Genomic DNA, 16,094 nt, shown 5'->3' on the forward strand with positions numbered 1-16,094 from the left:
CTTTTATAAATCATATAAGTCATATCCAGAATCCTACTTAATATGAATTGCTTAGAGTCCAAAGCATAAGGCTTTTTTCAGGCTTTTTTCTGGATGCAAAACATTACACAACTACAAAAACATGCTGGGACTTTGTGTGAGAAGTCTAGAGCTGTAGAATAAAAGATTAAGAATAGCTTGAGTCTGAAAATGGAAAATAATTAGTGTGATAAGGAAAAATTATTTTTCTGAAGATCATCTCATAGATGTTCAGCACCATGAAAGTGTATAAAAAATACTTATTTGCCAAGTCCAATATTAAATCAGTCTAATTTTTAATTTCAAACACTGTTGATAGAAAAGGTAGTTCCCTTTCATTAAATGCCACCTATGGTAAGGAGCTGATTTGACTATCCCTGTGTAGCCATTTGAGTCAGTTTTCTTCATATTGCTCATTCCTAATAGCAGCCCCAAGGACAGGTTAAATGTTCTGAGAATAAACATTCGGCTGCTCTCTATATTTTAAAAGAACAAATTTACGGCAGAGCCAAATGAGTTCCAGAAGGCAATAAATGTGCTGGCTTCACGTCACCAGTAAACACTCACATATTTGAAGAGAAAATTAGTTTTTTTAAAAAGATGACAGAATGGACAAGGCAAATATCAGAACTACAACCCTGGACCTCAGGAGAGCAGCCTTCAGCCTTTTCAGGGATCTGCTTGGAAGAACTCCATGGGAGATGATCATGGAGAAAAGAGGAGCCCAGGAGAACTAGTGGTTCTCCAGGATCATCTCCTTTAAGCTTAAGAACTGTTCATCCTAACATGCAGGAAGTCAAGGAGGCCTGCATGGATGACCAAGGGGCTCTTGGTAAAAGTCAAACATAGAAAGTAAACATAAAAAAGGTGGAAGCAGAGTTAGTTGACTCAGTACAGGGGCTAGCTAGGGAATATAGAGACAGTGTCTCAGCATGCAGGGACAGAATTAGGAAAGTAAAAGCCCACTGGAAGCTGAACCTAGCAAGGAACTTAAAGAGTATCAACAAGGCTTCTATAAGTATATCAAAAGCAAAAGGAAAGTTAGGGAAAATATGGGTCTTCTGCTGAATGGGACATGGAAAAGGCTCCTTCACTTCGGTCTTTACTGGTAAAATCTACACACAGTAATCCAAGACCTCCGTGACCAGAGAGAAAACCTGCAGCAATCAACATTTACCTTCGGTGGAGAAATATCAGGTCAGGAGAACATTTAAACAAATTGGACATAGAAAAGTCCTTGGACTTTTCTGAGGGAGCTGGCCAATATCAGTGCAAGACTACTCTCAATTATCTTTGAAAGATCATGGTGACTGGGGGAAGTTCCTGAGGACTGGAAGAAAGCAAATGTCACACCTATCTTCAAGAAGGAGGATCTAGACAACTACAGACCAGTCAGCCTCGTTTCAATCCCTGAGAAGGTGACGGAGAAAAAAAACAACCTGGAAGCCATTTGCAAACATCTGAAGGATAAGAGGATGATTTGGAGTTGTCAGTGTGGATTTACGAAGGGGAAATCATGCTTGACCAACCTGATAACCTTCTGCAATGAGATAAATGAGGTTCATCTTGCTGCATGAGGGAAGAACAGTCATTGGTTTTTATCTCGACTTTAGCAAGCTTTTTGACACTGTCAAAATGAATTAAGTTAGGTTGACAGAGAGATGGATTCAAAACTGACTGAACTGCAACGCTTACAGCGCTGTGATCAGCAGCATGAAGTACAGCTGGAGGTCCGTCACTAATGGTGTACCCCAGGGGTCAATACTGGGGCCAATACTGTTTCACATCATTAATGACTTGGATAATGGGACAGCGTACACTTTCAGCAAGTTTGCAGATGATAGAAAAGTGGAAGGAGTGGTTGATACATGAGATGATTGTACTGCCTTCACAGGGACCTTGGCAGGCTGGAGAAGTACGTTTGCAGGAATTTCATGAAGTGTGACAAAGGGAAACACAAAGTCCTGTACTACAGGAGGAGTAACCCTACGCACCAATAAAGGCTGGGGGCCAACCAGCTGGAAGCCAGTGTTCTAGCAAAGGATCTCAGGGTCCTGGTGGACACCAAGTTGAACATGAGCCCACTGTGTGTCCCCTTGCAACAAAAAAAAGTTGACAGCCTTAGGCTGCATCAGGAATAACGTTGCCAGCAGGTCCAGGGAGGTGACTTTTCCTCTCTACTCAGCAGTGGTGAGACAGATCTGGAGTCCTGAGTCCAGTCCTTGGGCTCCCTGTGACAAGTGAGTTGCGGACATACTGGAGCAGGTCCAGCCAAGGGCCAGAATGATGATTAAGGGCTTGGAGCATCTAATATACAAGGAAAGACTGAGAGAGATGGGACTGTTCAGTCTGGAGAAGGCTCAGGCAGGATCTTATGAGTGTGTATATACATCTGATAGGATGGAGTAAAGAAGACAGAGCCAGGCTCTCCTCAGTGGCAACCAGTAACAGGACAAGAGGGAGGAAGCGCAAATTGAAATACAGGAAATTCCGTTTTTACTGTGAGGGTAGTCAAACATTGGAATAAGTTACTCCTAGAGTTTGTGGGTTCTCCATTCTTGGAGATACTCAGAACCCAACTGGACATAGCCCTGAGCATACTGCTCTAGTTGACCCTGCTCTGAGCATGTGGTAGGAGTAGACAATCTCCAGAGATGCCTTCCAACCTCAGCAGTTCTGTGAAAACTTTGAGTTGGGCCATGGCCATCCAACTGCATCCAAGTTGTCTCCCAGGTTTAGGTTATGCTTATTTCAGGTCGTTTTCACAAACAAACCTTTCTCCATGAGTGAAGGAACGAAACAGTAGCCCAAATTGTCATGAGGTCTTCTTACCTCAGTCTTTGCTCCATAAAAGACCTGAAAGCAGAGAAGCAATTCTTAGAGAGGGTTTATGCCTTTGATGCAACAGGAAATTCCAGAGAAAAACACCACCTAGCAGGGAGGAAAAGATATTGAGTAATCATATAGGAATCATGTCTTGTCAATGGACCAGAACTCCCAAATGTGCGAGAAGTAGGAGGAAGGAGAAGGAGTTCTGCAGAAGGGGATTTAGGAAGTGACAGCGATGTTCCAAACACACTGGGCTGTAAGAACCTGGTGCCAAAATGAGAGATTGCTTTACTTACAAGGCTGTGTCTTTCCATAAATCAGTGTCAAATACTGTGTTGAATTCTAGCCATCATATTTCAGAAAGGATTGAGACAGCAAAAAATGATTAAGCACTTCAAAAATATTCTCATACAAAAGATTAAAATCATTTACCTCAAGGAGTCTAATGTAAAGGGATATGATAGTTATAACTCCTAGCCCTCCAGACTCCAGTGGGCGTATTAGCATTTAACTATATCTAATGCTTTTCAGAGCATATCAAAGCAGATTCAAAGGAGATCCATATCATTACCCCAACTTTACATGGGATGGGATATACAAGATAAGTTGCATGTAGTGTCACCCAAAAAATCAGTTGCAGAGATGGAATTAGAAACGGGTTTGTTGACTTCCAGAAAAGCATGTTAACCACTCAGCCATCCTTCCTTGGGATAAAAACAAGGAAAAAGAGGACATAGTCCAAGTGCAGGATCTTCTGTCTGTAAGAAAATAACATTCAGTGAAATTGAAACATGTCAAATTCAAAAAAAGATTTACTTGATACCTGATGTACTTAGCCTTCAAAACTAACTCCAGTTAGATGTTGATGATGCCAAGAGCTCAACAGGATTCAAAATATGTGTAAGGAAAATATTTGTATCCTTTGTAGTGAATGTTGCAAACAGTAAGATTCTTTTAAGAGACATGCACTTTCACATGTCAGCTCTTATGCCAGTTCGTAACAGATTTAGGCAGGTATTTTTCCAGTGGACATACCAGCACTTAACTATAATTTCAAGGCAGTTTGCAGAGAGTCGGAGATTGTTGTCAAGGTCAGAAGAGCACAATGAGACACACAGTTGGTCAGATGTAGTGTGTCGGTGCCTGCCTGGCTTCCAAATGAGGTGAAAGCACTAATTAAAAGTCACAGGATGAGCTATGTGATGTAACACTTTTTAGTCATTCTGAACCAGGGAAGGTAATGCCTAATCTAATCTAATAATATTTTATAAATACAAGGAAATGTAAATGAAACAGAAAAAAATGACAGAGAGATACATCTTTGAGTTTATTGAAGCACTTAATGAGAGCTATATAAATATTTTACTAGGCAGTCAGTTAAACAATGACTGCTATGCATTCCTATTGCAGTTGCACATTGTAGTAAAAAAAGGTGAGTTGCTCTAGGGTTTTTGAGGTCTACTGCAATAGAAAACCAATCACACTCTTAAGTGAAGTGCAAAGATGTTTGTTCCTATTGTTGTTCTTTGATGGGAAGGCACAGCCATTCCTTTGATGCCTTCAGGGAGCTCTACCAGCCTGGTCTCAACATAGGCCTGGAAAACTTCTCAAGATACCTATGCTTGTTGTTGGGCTTGGTGAGCAGAGGCAAGGTTTTAAAACATAGACACCCCATAAACCTCCCACCCTGCTTCAAACTCACCAGTCAGAGAGAAATGTGAGAAACGACTGTATGTGTCTTTCTAACCCTTCTTCCCCATTTGAACAGGCGGTCTTTGTATTCCAGCTTTGTGCTGCGTTACGTGGTTGTCTTATGGACACATACAGCTCCCAGGATTTCTGTACCCTTAACCAAAAGAAACCATCTTTGCCTTAGGAAATCAGTGCTCTGGATTTTTTCTCTGCTTATTTCTCATAATGCATTTAAATATAAAGATGGTTTTTAATAGTTTCTTTTTTTATATATAATTTCAGAGAAAGAATGACCTCTATACTCTTTCTTCCAATGTGTCCTTCGAAGTTAAGAGCATGCCCTATAAAGTGCAACCAGCAAAGCTCCCCGAGGGAAGCATAGCAGTAAGTAACTGAAAATGATATCTTTGCATGAAGCACATGTATTTGGTCATTCTGATCACAGCTGTGAAAGTTTTTATAGATGAAAATATTGAGATCAGTCTTTCCAATGTTTCTAGTGTAAATTCCTGAAATAATATCTAAAGGAAATACCTTTATTACTTTCTGTGGAACTTGCTGATATATGCTACTAATTCATTTTTTAAAAAATTTCTTGCTACGTTAATGTGCAGAATGCTTTATTGCAATCAGGATGGATTTTTCACCCAGAAGAAAACAACAAAAGTGTGAAAGCAAGTGTCTAATTACCTTGTGTGGGGTAAAAAAAAAAAATCTGGAGGAAATTTTTGTGCAGAATCCAAAATCTTGTTTAGAGATCTCACTCTTCTCCCAGTCAGCAGTTCTCTCACACAAGTTTGTGGATTATCTATGGCAACTTCTTTCTTATCTGTATTAAGCATTTTTGATAACCTGATTTTCAGAAAGGTCTCCATAGGGTTTCCACATCTTGCACATCAGGTGCAAGATATTAAAATACCTGGTAATGCCTACAGATGTGATGTGATGTGATTTGTATGGCCCTGGACTATCATAAGAAAAATTATTCTCGGAGGCATAAGTTTGATTTAATTGTTTGCTGGTGCCAAAGCATTGAGTTTGGGGAGCAATTTAAAGGGATTTGCTTCTTATGGTGTCTAATACCATGGTTAAAATTCACTCTATTTTGTCGTTACTGATAGAAATCAGTAAAATATGCAAAATTTTATTCTAGTATAAAAGTAATCTGAACTTTGAAGGCTTATTGTTCTCATCTTTATAAAGATTTATCATTTACAGTTCTTCTTTTAAAAGGTAAGCTCAGAACAAACTTTTCCAAGTTAAATCATGGTGCAAATATGTCATATCGGTCCGCTGAGATGTAGTAGTAGGGAACAGAAAACCAACATGATAATACACTTTACAGCTTACTTTGAATGTATTTTGGAGGATACAGGCTATAAAGTTTTGTTTTGAACAAGCACAGATTGAATGGTTGATTGATACTTGCTCTGGGAAGATATAAGGTGAAATCGTCATCCTATGTGCTCAGTCACTCCAACACCTAACACCAGGAGAGCCGTGATTTCACCAGAGAGATTTGATGCTTAATGCAGTATTCATCCAGAAAGGTTCAAAGGCTCCAAGCTGACAGATATACTCAGGCTCTTTTATTTTCTTGCAGCATGTGTTCCATACCAGAAACACATGTTGTGCAGAACTCTGTTGATAGTGGTGCCTTCATCTGGACTGAAGTGCTTTACCCCAGGTGATAGCCTGCTGTTCTCAACAAGTGTCAGATGATCTACCAAGTGATCAGATAAGCATTTTGTTCTCTTACTCCAGCCAGTATAATGCTTGTTATTTGCTGCAGATGATTTACAGCAAAATGCCTGTAATGGCAACTGTAAAATGTTGAAAAATGATAGTGCTTTTATGTCGTTTCATATCTGGACATGGCAGTGGACGCTTGCCAGCCCTACAGCTTGATGTGTTATATGCTCAAGCTCTTTTGATGTTCCACTTGCAAGAAGAAATATTTGCTTGAAGTTGGGCAATGCTTAATATTTTTGCTCCTTCTGAAAAAGATCACTGGTTGTGTTTTAAAAGTTTCCAAAGATTTACTTGGAAGTTTATGGTTTTCTTTCAGACAATGCAAGGGTGGAAGTGGAATAGAGATTTTAATATTTTAAAATTAATTGTCAAAAGTGTATATCTAATAATCAGCTAAGACTTTATAGTTTATATAGTGAAGATAATATATTATAAAAAACCAGAGCATATGTCCTTCATTTAACTCATACAACGCTGGGTTCCAATTATGCAGGCTGATACGTATATTTTATTTTAATGGCATGATTAATCCCACACACATCAGTAACCTACACAGTCCTGTAGTCATACTTGCAGCACTGAGGTCTCTATTTCCATCATCATGAACATAGGTCTATATCTTGAACAGAGGGTCATGATACATAGGTTTGTGAAAGGTTATGTAAATGTAAGAAAATCTGAATCTTATTCAGTAAAACATTAGAGTGAAAATGGCATCAAATGGAAAATTAGCTTGGAACTTAGTGGATCTTAAACCAAAATCCTCTGACATCAATAAAATTATTTCTATTAATTTTGGTAGGCTTGGAATTACAACTATGTATTGTACAACTGGTTGGATTTCCTTGCCAATAGATGTATCATTCAAGAGAAAATTGTGATTTTTTCACAGAAGTATTATTATGGTAAATAATACTATCCTACTTGATTAATTTCATGTGCAAGTGAAAATACTTTTTATTATAAAAAGTACACTTAGAATAAGTGGTAATTTGGTCCGTTTTAATTTATGATCCTTGAGCTAGTTTTGGAGTTTAATAAAATATGATTGCTTTTGTTAAGTGTGTGATAGGATCTTCAGAAGGGATGCCTTTAGTGTAAACTGTTTGACCAGTGTCCCACAGTGAGTAAAATTGGTTTCAGACTAAGGCCTGTTAACTCTTTTTTTAGCTATTACATGGTGATAGTACTTTCATTTTAAATGTGATTATATTCCTTATGAAATATATTTGCACAAACATTTGTAAAATATAAACATAAATGTCAATATTAATTATGACTCCAAGCTCAAGGGAGCTTTTACATTCTATTTTGCACGTTTTTTCAGAGCATACGAGAACATCATGCTGCAAAGGCTGGATGGGAACATGTAAGAGTACTAAAGAGTTCCTGCTTCTCAGTCTCTGTAAGCAAAATGACTAAAGATTACAGGAAGGTCATCATGGGCAGTAAAAGTGGTGGCATTAGAATAATAATCAATTTAGCTGCTGTTGCTTAAAGTAGTAGACTAAATTATGGAGAAGTTATTTTTATTTTTTAAAGCATGTTTTTTAAGGGACAAGAGGGAAGAAAACAGCTTTGTGAGAATCCCACCAGCAGGCACTGAACTCTGACCATAGATGCTGGACGTTCGCACTAGTAAAACCTAATTCCCATGTATTCACAAGGGACTGCTGATGAATTGGCAGCTTACCATGTATACTCCTTTCTGCATTGTGCTGCCTTCCAGTGGAATGAAAGACAATTTTGAAGCTACAAATGCACAATTGCTACAATTTTGTAGCACCAAAATCAGGAGCAAAATCCAAACTGTAAAAAAATCAGTGTCAAAAAGCCTAATATTTCTTTTATCTACTTACAATGTGCTTAACTGTGGGACATGTCAAAAAAGGAGAATGTCCACCCCTATAGAAATACTTTCATGAGCAACAATTGACATTCATGGAACCACAACAGCGATTCTGAAGTTCAGATTATTAGAGAGCATCTGTGCTAAGACCAGCTTGGATTTTATTTCCAATAGCAGACAAAGGCTCTGTCCGTAACTCTCTGATTGGCTTCACCCTCATCTCAGTGCTTGAGCCAGGTGGCATTCCTTGTCACCTTTTACGTACAAAAGGTGTGAGACATTCAGCACTGTGAAAGGCCAAAAGTCAGATGGGTCCTCTCAGGTGTGTGAGGTGTGCTTTTAGTCAGCCTGACAGAGAAGCAACCCCTGTTTTCAGTGTTCAGTATAAGAAAGTCCTCTAGTCCTGAACAGAGAGGAAAGCCAACATGCATCTAAAGTACAGTGCCAACATGCAACACTTGTGTAAAAATTCCACTTCATATTGGCCACCTTAGATGAAAATAGATAAATCTCCCCCAAAACGTTCCCTGGCTCTGATCCTGCAGTACTAAACCTACCACATGGAGAAGAACAGAAATCCATGCTGAATAGTGCAAACTTGTCTTAAATCAAAATCATATGTAAAACTGTTGTGGACAGCATGGGGTGGAGGAGGGACAGTCTTCTGTGGAGATGGTGAAACAAGGCAGGAAAAACTGAAGGCAGGCTTTGTTTCTTTCTTCCCCTCCAGCTTCTGCCTCAACTCTGTGGGTGTTCAGGACTTGCAGTGTCAAACTGTTCACCAGGAATTGCATTAGTAGCCCTGCAAGTCTTTGTGTACAGTATAAAAGGAGGCAGCCCAGAGGCGTTATATTCTACTGGTAATGCACACAGGCAGGAGTGAGACTGACGACTACATATAATCCCCTGCTCAGGAAATAAATCTCGAGCACTTGGCACAACCCTTGCCTCGCTTTCAAAAACCTAAGACAAAGAAGGATTCACGGGGAAAGGGCGTGGGTGCGAGAAGACGGTTTTAAGATTTCAGCAGGCAAATATTTCATTAGCCACTGGCATCACTCCTGCTACAAGAGAAGAGAGATGCGGCAACTTTGCAGCAGCATTCTGATTGATACAGGATAGACCTAATTTCTGCTGTCTGTTTTACACATTACTGATAATCTAAGGATTATAAACATGATGCTCTGCACTTCTATAAGACTACAGTTTCTTGTTTATATCTCAACATTTGTCAGGCTCCAGCTGAGCTACTGAAATTACACTGTAAATTGCACTCTTCTGACTGTAAAGGCAGAATGACAGAAGGAAGAAGGGAGAGGATTACAAACCCATGCAGTACAAGCAGGGCTGAACACTGCTACACCACTCATAATTGGTTAAGACTCAGGGAAGTTTAGACCTCGGGAAGACTCAGATGTTCTTATCTGGATCCATGCTGTTAGGTACCACAAGAAGAGCTAGGTTGCCTTCTTGTTTTCACAGCTTAAGAGGAAAGAAAACACAAGACACAAATGCAGCAAACATCTAGGAAGTGACGCATAAAAGAAGACTTGGAATGGCATAGACATAGGTACTTGTAGTTGCATAAACTACTATCAGCTTTATCCAAAGCCTAATGAAATCCACTGTCCCTAATGAAATAGACTGTTTCCACTGATTTCAGCAGGATCTCAAACATGCTTTGAGGTCTGGATTGACCCCACCTAATTTTGAACAGTGAACTGGAGCACATTAACTGAGTCTAGTTGCCGTGCTCCTGTACAATCCATAGGTAGCCCTATAAGCTATTCAGAGAGAGCACCAGGCAGCAGCTTAGTTCACCCCTGTCTGAGAGCACCTGTGTTGCTGAAGTAGTTGCCATAGATTGAATGAAAGTGAACTTGGTGCCAAAGGAGACAGATGTGGTTCAGTCAAATACTGTCTTAAAAAATCTAAAAAAAAAAATCCTTCCTACAGAAGTACTTGCCCACTCTTCAGACCTTATAGCAGCCTTCCAGTATCTGAAGGGTGCCTACAAGAAAGCTGGAGAGAGACTTTTTACAAGAGCATGTAATGATACAACGAGGGGCAAAGGCTTCAGACTAGAAGAGGGTAAATCTAGGTTAGATATCAGGAAGAAATTTTTCACTCTGAGGATGGTGAGACACTGGAACAGGTTGCCCAGAGAAGTTGTCAATGCCCCATCCCTGGAAGTGTTCAAGGCCAGGCTGGATGGAGCTTTGAGCAACCTGCTCTAGTGGGAGGTGTCCCTGCCCATGGCAGGGGGGTTGGAACTGGATGATCTTTAAGGTCCCTTCCAACCTAAACCATTCTATGATTCTGAGATAATTTCCATATTCGGGATGTACAATTCCAGTAGACTGTCTCTCTCACAACCCATCCATAGCTGGCTAGCAGCTTGCCAGAGTCTTTTTGGTCTGGTTTGCTGATGTTGTACAGTCCAGCCCAGTGCAGCGATGCTGACTCCATCTCTTTTTGCATTAATCTCAGCCACATTATGCCACGTTGGAACTTGGCTCAAGCTATCAATACCAGAAATAGATAAATCAAAATTTTGCAAGGAAATGGGTCTTCCCTCAGCTTTGGTCTTACTGTAAAATGGAGTCAGTCATTTTGTCAAACTTGAGAGGACAGAAGGCGCTGCCTGGGTTTGCTTTTTGCTGTTGTTTACAAATATTTGTTAAGATTATTTTGGTAAGTGGTCTATCACTTTACTGCTCTGGCTCCACAGCAACATGCTCAGACAAGTGACAGTGTTAGAACAGAAACTGCAGTGAAGCTCAAACCTTAATAACTAAGGTACAAATGCTGTATAGTGTTAGATCCTTTTCAAATAATAATTAAAAAAATTATAACTTCTTGCCTGTAGTATCACAGAGTTTGCAAACAGAGGAAGCGCACAGTGTGGATGAGTTGGGTTTTTTTAATCAGTCTCAGCTTTTGCTGTCTTGGGGCCCATTGAATTTTCATCAGCACTTCCCAACTCTCGTGCTATATGTGATCAGGTCTTCAAGGCTTGCCACAGGGCAGCATTCCTGAGGATTTTCAAGCATTAGAAGGGAGATGCTTTCTTCCTTGGAGAGCTGAGCTCATTGCTTGCTACAGGCTTCAATGCAGCCCATCATGACTGCATCCCTTATGATTTCCCTGGCCAGATAAGCCTTTTACTTGCATTCATCTTTTTACTTAACTGGCTTCTCTCTGGGAGGAATCTCTGCAGGCAGTTCAGATGACCTTTTTTCCTCTGTCCTTGCATTTTAATGCCAGATAGCGCACCACTCTGAGACACAAGGAGAGCCATTCAGTAACATTTTGTCCTCACTAAATGAGCAGTGCTCTTTCTGAGTCTAATGATACAGAGAGCCTACGAAGTTCTGCAGTGGTTAAGAAGCAACCAAAGAGGAGGCTGGGGAAGGGAGTGGTATCCCTGCAGTGGCATAGTTGATCACTTGATCACACCAGCAAGATATCTGTTGGGACCCAGGGGTGGGATTTCATGGGGTTTTTTACTAATTCTGTTTGCCTTGAAAGAATTTCTTCTTGCTTTAATTGGCTGACATATTTAGTCTTTGTATATGCTACCTTTTTGAAGTCATAGAATCACACAATTGTTAGGGTTGGAAGGGACCTTAAAGATCATCTCGTTCCAACCCCCCTGCCATGGGCAGGGACACCTCCCACTAGATCAGGTTGCTCAGAGCCCCATCCAGCCTGGCCTTAAAAACTTCCAGGGATGGGGCTTCCACCACCTCTCTGGGCAACCTGTTCCAATGTCTCACCACCCTCATGGTGAAGAACTTCTTCCTAACGTCCAGTCTGAATCGTCCCATCTCTAGTTTTAATCCATTCCCTCTAGTCCTACCATTACCCGACATCCTAAAAAGTCCCTCACCAGCTTTCTTGTAGGCCCCCTTAAGATACTGGTAGGCCACTATAAGGTCTCCTCGGAGCCTTCTTTTCTCCTGACTGAACAACCCCAACTCCCTCAGTCTGTCCTCATAGAAAAGATGCTCCAGCCCTCTGATCATCCTCGTGGCCCTTCTCTGGACACGCTCCAGCACATCCACATCTCTCTTGTAGTAGGGGCTCCAGAACTGGATGCAGTACTCCAGGTGGGGTCTCACGAGAGTGGAGTAGAGGGGGAGAATCACCCCCCTTGACCTGCTGGCCACACTTCTCCTGATGCAGCCCAGGATACGATTGGCTTTCTGGGCTGCAAGCGCGCACTGATGGCTCATGTTAAGCCTCTTGTCCACCAGCACCCCCAAGTCCTTTTCTTCAGGGCTGCTCTCAAGCCAGTCACTGCCCAGCCTATATCAGTGCTTGGGATTGCCATGACCCAGGTGCAGGACCCTGCACTTGGCCTTGTTGAGCTTCATGAGGTTGGCATGGGCCCACCTCTCCAGCCTGTCAAGGTCCCTCTGGATGGCATCCCTTCCCTCCAGCGCGTCAGCCGCCCCACACAGCTTGGTGTCGGCAAACTGACAAAGATGTTAAACAAGACTGGTCCCAGTCCCTTGAGGGACTCCACTCATCGCTGGCCTCCACTTGGACATGGACCCATTGACAGCCACTCTTTGGGTGTGACCGTCAAGCCAGTTCTTTATCCACTGAGTTGTCCATCCATCAAACCCATATTTTATCAGCTTGGAGACCAGGATGTCATGCAGGACAGTGTCAAAGGCTTTGCTCAGGTCCAGGTAAATGATGTCAGTTGCTCTCCCCTTGTCTATTGATGTTGTGACCTTCTCATAGAAGGCCACCAGGTTTGTCAGGCACGATTTGCCCTTGGTGAAGCCGTGCAGCTGCACCAGAGAAGTGTATTAGCTGAATGTGTTTGTTAGATCAACGGATGGTATGGCCAGCACTGCAAGAACTTGATCTTCAGGCTATAGGTCAATGTTAGAGTGCTAACCCCAGAAGGACTGGGCAGTGTCTCAGAATTTTCCCTGTAACCCACACTGTAAGCTTTGGTAGAAGACGTGGTATTCCAAATAGAAAGTTTGCCCCTAATTTCAGCTATGATCTGTGTCCCATAACAGTGAGGGACACTATAAAAAATATATGCATTAGTAGACTTCACCAGGCTGCCTTCTTTCTAGATGCTGTGTCAGAGTATGGGACATTCGGCTCCACAGATGAAGTGGAAAAGGACTATTGCAAATTAAGCCTGACAGGAGCTGGGAGACAGATCTGCTGGTGCTTGCAGAATGAAAAGTCTAGGAAAGTATGCTGATCATGAGAGAGGGGAAAGGACTAGTTGTTGCAGAAAAGCTAAAGTTTGCCATCTTCAAGGAGAAAAGTGAGAGACAAAGAAAGGGAATTAATTTTGAACTGGACTACAGAGTCATGTCCATTCCTCAAACTTAGGATGGTGTTCCATGAATGAACAAACTAGCATTGTCCTAAATTTCAGGTGCATCAATTAGTGAGTTAATAGCAAAAAACAAGTAGAAAGAGAACTTGAGTGCAGATCAGGGACTGGGCAATAGCCAAGGAACTTATTAAGAAGAGTAGATTTCCTAGCTGTACCTTGAGCACTGAGGAGGAAGATCATTTGAGAGTTTGTGTAATGAGTTTGCTTTGTAAACTGATTTCGTCTTGTCATGAAGAAAAGAACTTCCATCTGTCACATACTTATCCTGTTTAAGGAAGACTAGGAGTAAATGGGAGAGGTCCAACAGAAAACCCCAGAGAGAAATAACTTCCTAGGCTAACAATAAAGAGGAAAGTTTGACAAAATAACCTGAAACTGAAGGGACATAACTGTGGCTGAGGAGCTAAGGAAAGCTCAGACTCATTCCTTCCCACTTCGGAGCAGCAGGGACAGAGCAAATACTCAATGCGATTGACGAGGAGTCTTCCAAGCGGAGTGTGAGAGTGTAGAATAAATTTGGTACAAGGTATGGAAGGGAGAGTGAGGAGGAGGTTACTTATATGGCTGGCCCCAGAAAGAGAAATACAGAAGGGTTATTATTACTCTTTGTCAAGATGAAGATGTAGGGAGAGAAGTTTGCCAAGTCAATTAAAACCTTTGATAACTCATGTTATACACACCTGCTGCTTTCTAGAGCCTCAGACAATGAGAGAGAGCATTTCATCCTTATTTTCCATTTAGGTAATAGTCCGTGTGCTTGGCTTCTTATAAGGAGCATAACATTGTACTGTGGGTTAGGCTTTATCACAAGGACAATGCACTCTGCTCGAGATTCATTTTGGACTGCTTAGCTCAAACCCAAGTCATAGACAAAAATGTATACTGGTGTGTCAGCAGAAATTAAAATAAGAATAATGTATCTGGTATCTATTGTGGTTTGAATTAAGAGTTTGGGTTGAAGTCAACCGTTGTTTCAGATTAATTCAGCGTAGGTCAGTTATACTGGCCTAGGCTGTACCAGCATACATGTGAGTAGAATTTTGCTCCTTGAATCTTCTTGAAGCATCTGCACAGGAAGGGATTTTTTGCTACTCTCTATCAAGTGAAAATGATTTGTATTTCTGATACAAGACTTTTGTATATGTGCGAATCTCGTTCCTAGCAATTATCATGAACAAGTGGAAAGGAACTTGCAGTAAATGAAGCCAACATGGAACAATTCCAAGCAATGTGTATTTCTAATCTGCAAAATGCTATTGAAAAGTAAATTCTTATAACCTTTGTATTCTAGTGTCAGATTTGCTTTACTAGCTTAATTTTTGTTCATTTAATGTATCCTTTTCATTTCAGATCAGAACATCTGTCATTTGGTCCACTCCAAATGTCTCCTTCGTAATCCCTTTATGGGTTATAATACTAGCAATACTTCTTGGACTACTGGTACTAGCTATGTTGACCCTAGCTTTATGGAAGGTATGTTGCATTATTACTGTTACTGTTGCCTTAAAAAAAAACAACTGAAAGATACTAGAAGATAAGAAACAGGCTGGCATTTTGTGGTCTTTAACAGTTTGGAGCAAAAGCAACAATATACATGTGTCTTTTTTGTTTTGGTATTTCTGACATGCTAGTGTCACTGACCTTTATGCAGGGAACTTGTTTTCAAAGTCCTCCTTTATTATCAAAGTCTGGTTATAAATGGGCATACGGAGTTTGGCTCTGTTTCCCAAGACCTATGATCCTCTTTTTCAGGATGTTTAGGTTCAAAAAGAAGTGACTCTAACTTTGTTTTCTCTGAATACTTCAGGAATTTCCAGTTTTTGTCAGCATGTAACAACACTCCCAGCTTTGAGAATTAATTTTTAGAAGATTTCCTTTTATATTAGTATGTCATATCTTCTGTTTTTAAATTTTTCTAGTTCTGTGTTGGTCATTACACTCCCTTTGCAAGTTTTAAGACAAGTTACTGGAATCTGCTATATTACAGGGAGCCAACATAGCTTTCAGACATCCTTTCAGTTCCCATTAAAAAAAAATTTAAAATAATTTCTTAAGTTAGGGTATGGCTCATCTGCTTTTAGCTGCCTAAAGGTCATGGGTTAGGTGTCCAGCCTATGCTAACTTTCCAGATTCGCCTACTCAGTTAACAACAGCAAAAACTACATCAATAACATGGGAAGATGAGAGAAATTACCTTTTGGTGGTACTCTCCTTTGACCTCTTGTGGATCCTACATAACTTCAACCTTTTGACAAACAGGGCAACTTTTACGCGGGTAAAGTTAGGTGAGAGGAATCTCATCTTTAGTGATCTTTAGTCTAGGTCACAACACTGTCCTGTGCACATTTCCCAACACATATTCTATCTCTGTTATTATTACTATCTGTCAATCTAAATGTATTTCCTGGGTGAGTGTCTTGCTGAACTGAAATAAGCAGTTTTCTCATTAGAGTCAGTCAGTATCGGCATTCAGACCAACTTTACATCTCCTGCAAAGACAGCTTCCATTTGAATTTTTAACACTATACTTTGGAACTCAATGCCTTGCACCTAAAACTAATTTTTCATAGGGAACGA

At 40.7% G+C, this 16,094-nt stretch overlaps 1 protein-coding gene across 1 annotated transcript in view; it reads left to right on the forward strand.

The window, feature by feature from the left end:
* Positions 1 to 16,094, forward strand: part of ITGA8 (integrin subunit alpha 8) — a 120,397-nt gene that overhangs the window by 99,673 nt on the left and 4,630 nt on the right. The window contains exons 28-29 of the mRNA XM_074574578.1: positions 4,822 to 4,923; positions 14,868 to 14,990. Of these exons, the coding sequence (XP_074430679.1) occupies positions 4,822 to 4,923; positions 14,868 to 14,990 (225 nt within the window). The remainder of the gene's footprint in view (positions 1 to 4,821; positions 4,924 to 14,867; positions 14,991 to 16,094) is intronic.

This window comes from Larus michahellis, chromosome 2 (assembly GCF_964199755.1).
Source record: "Larus michahellis chromosome 2, bLarMic1.1, whole genome shotgun sequence".
NCBI classification, from domain to species: Eukaryota; Metazoa; Chordata; class Aves; order Charadriiformes; family Laridae; genus Larus; species Larus michahellis.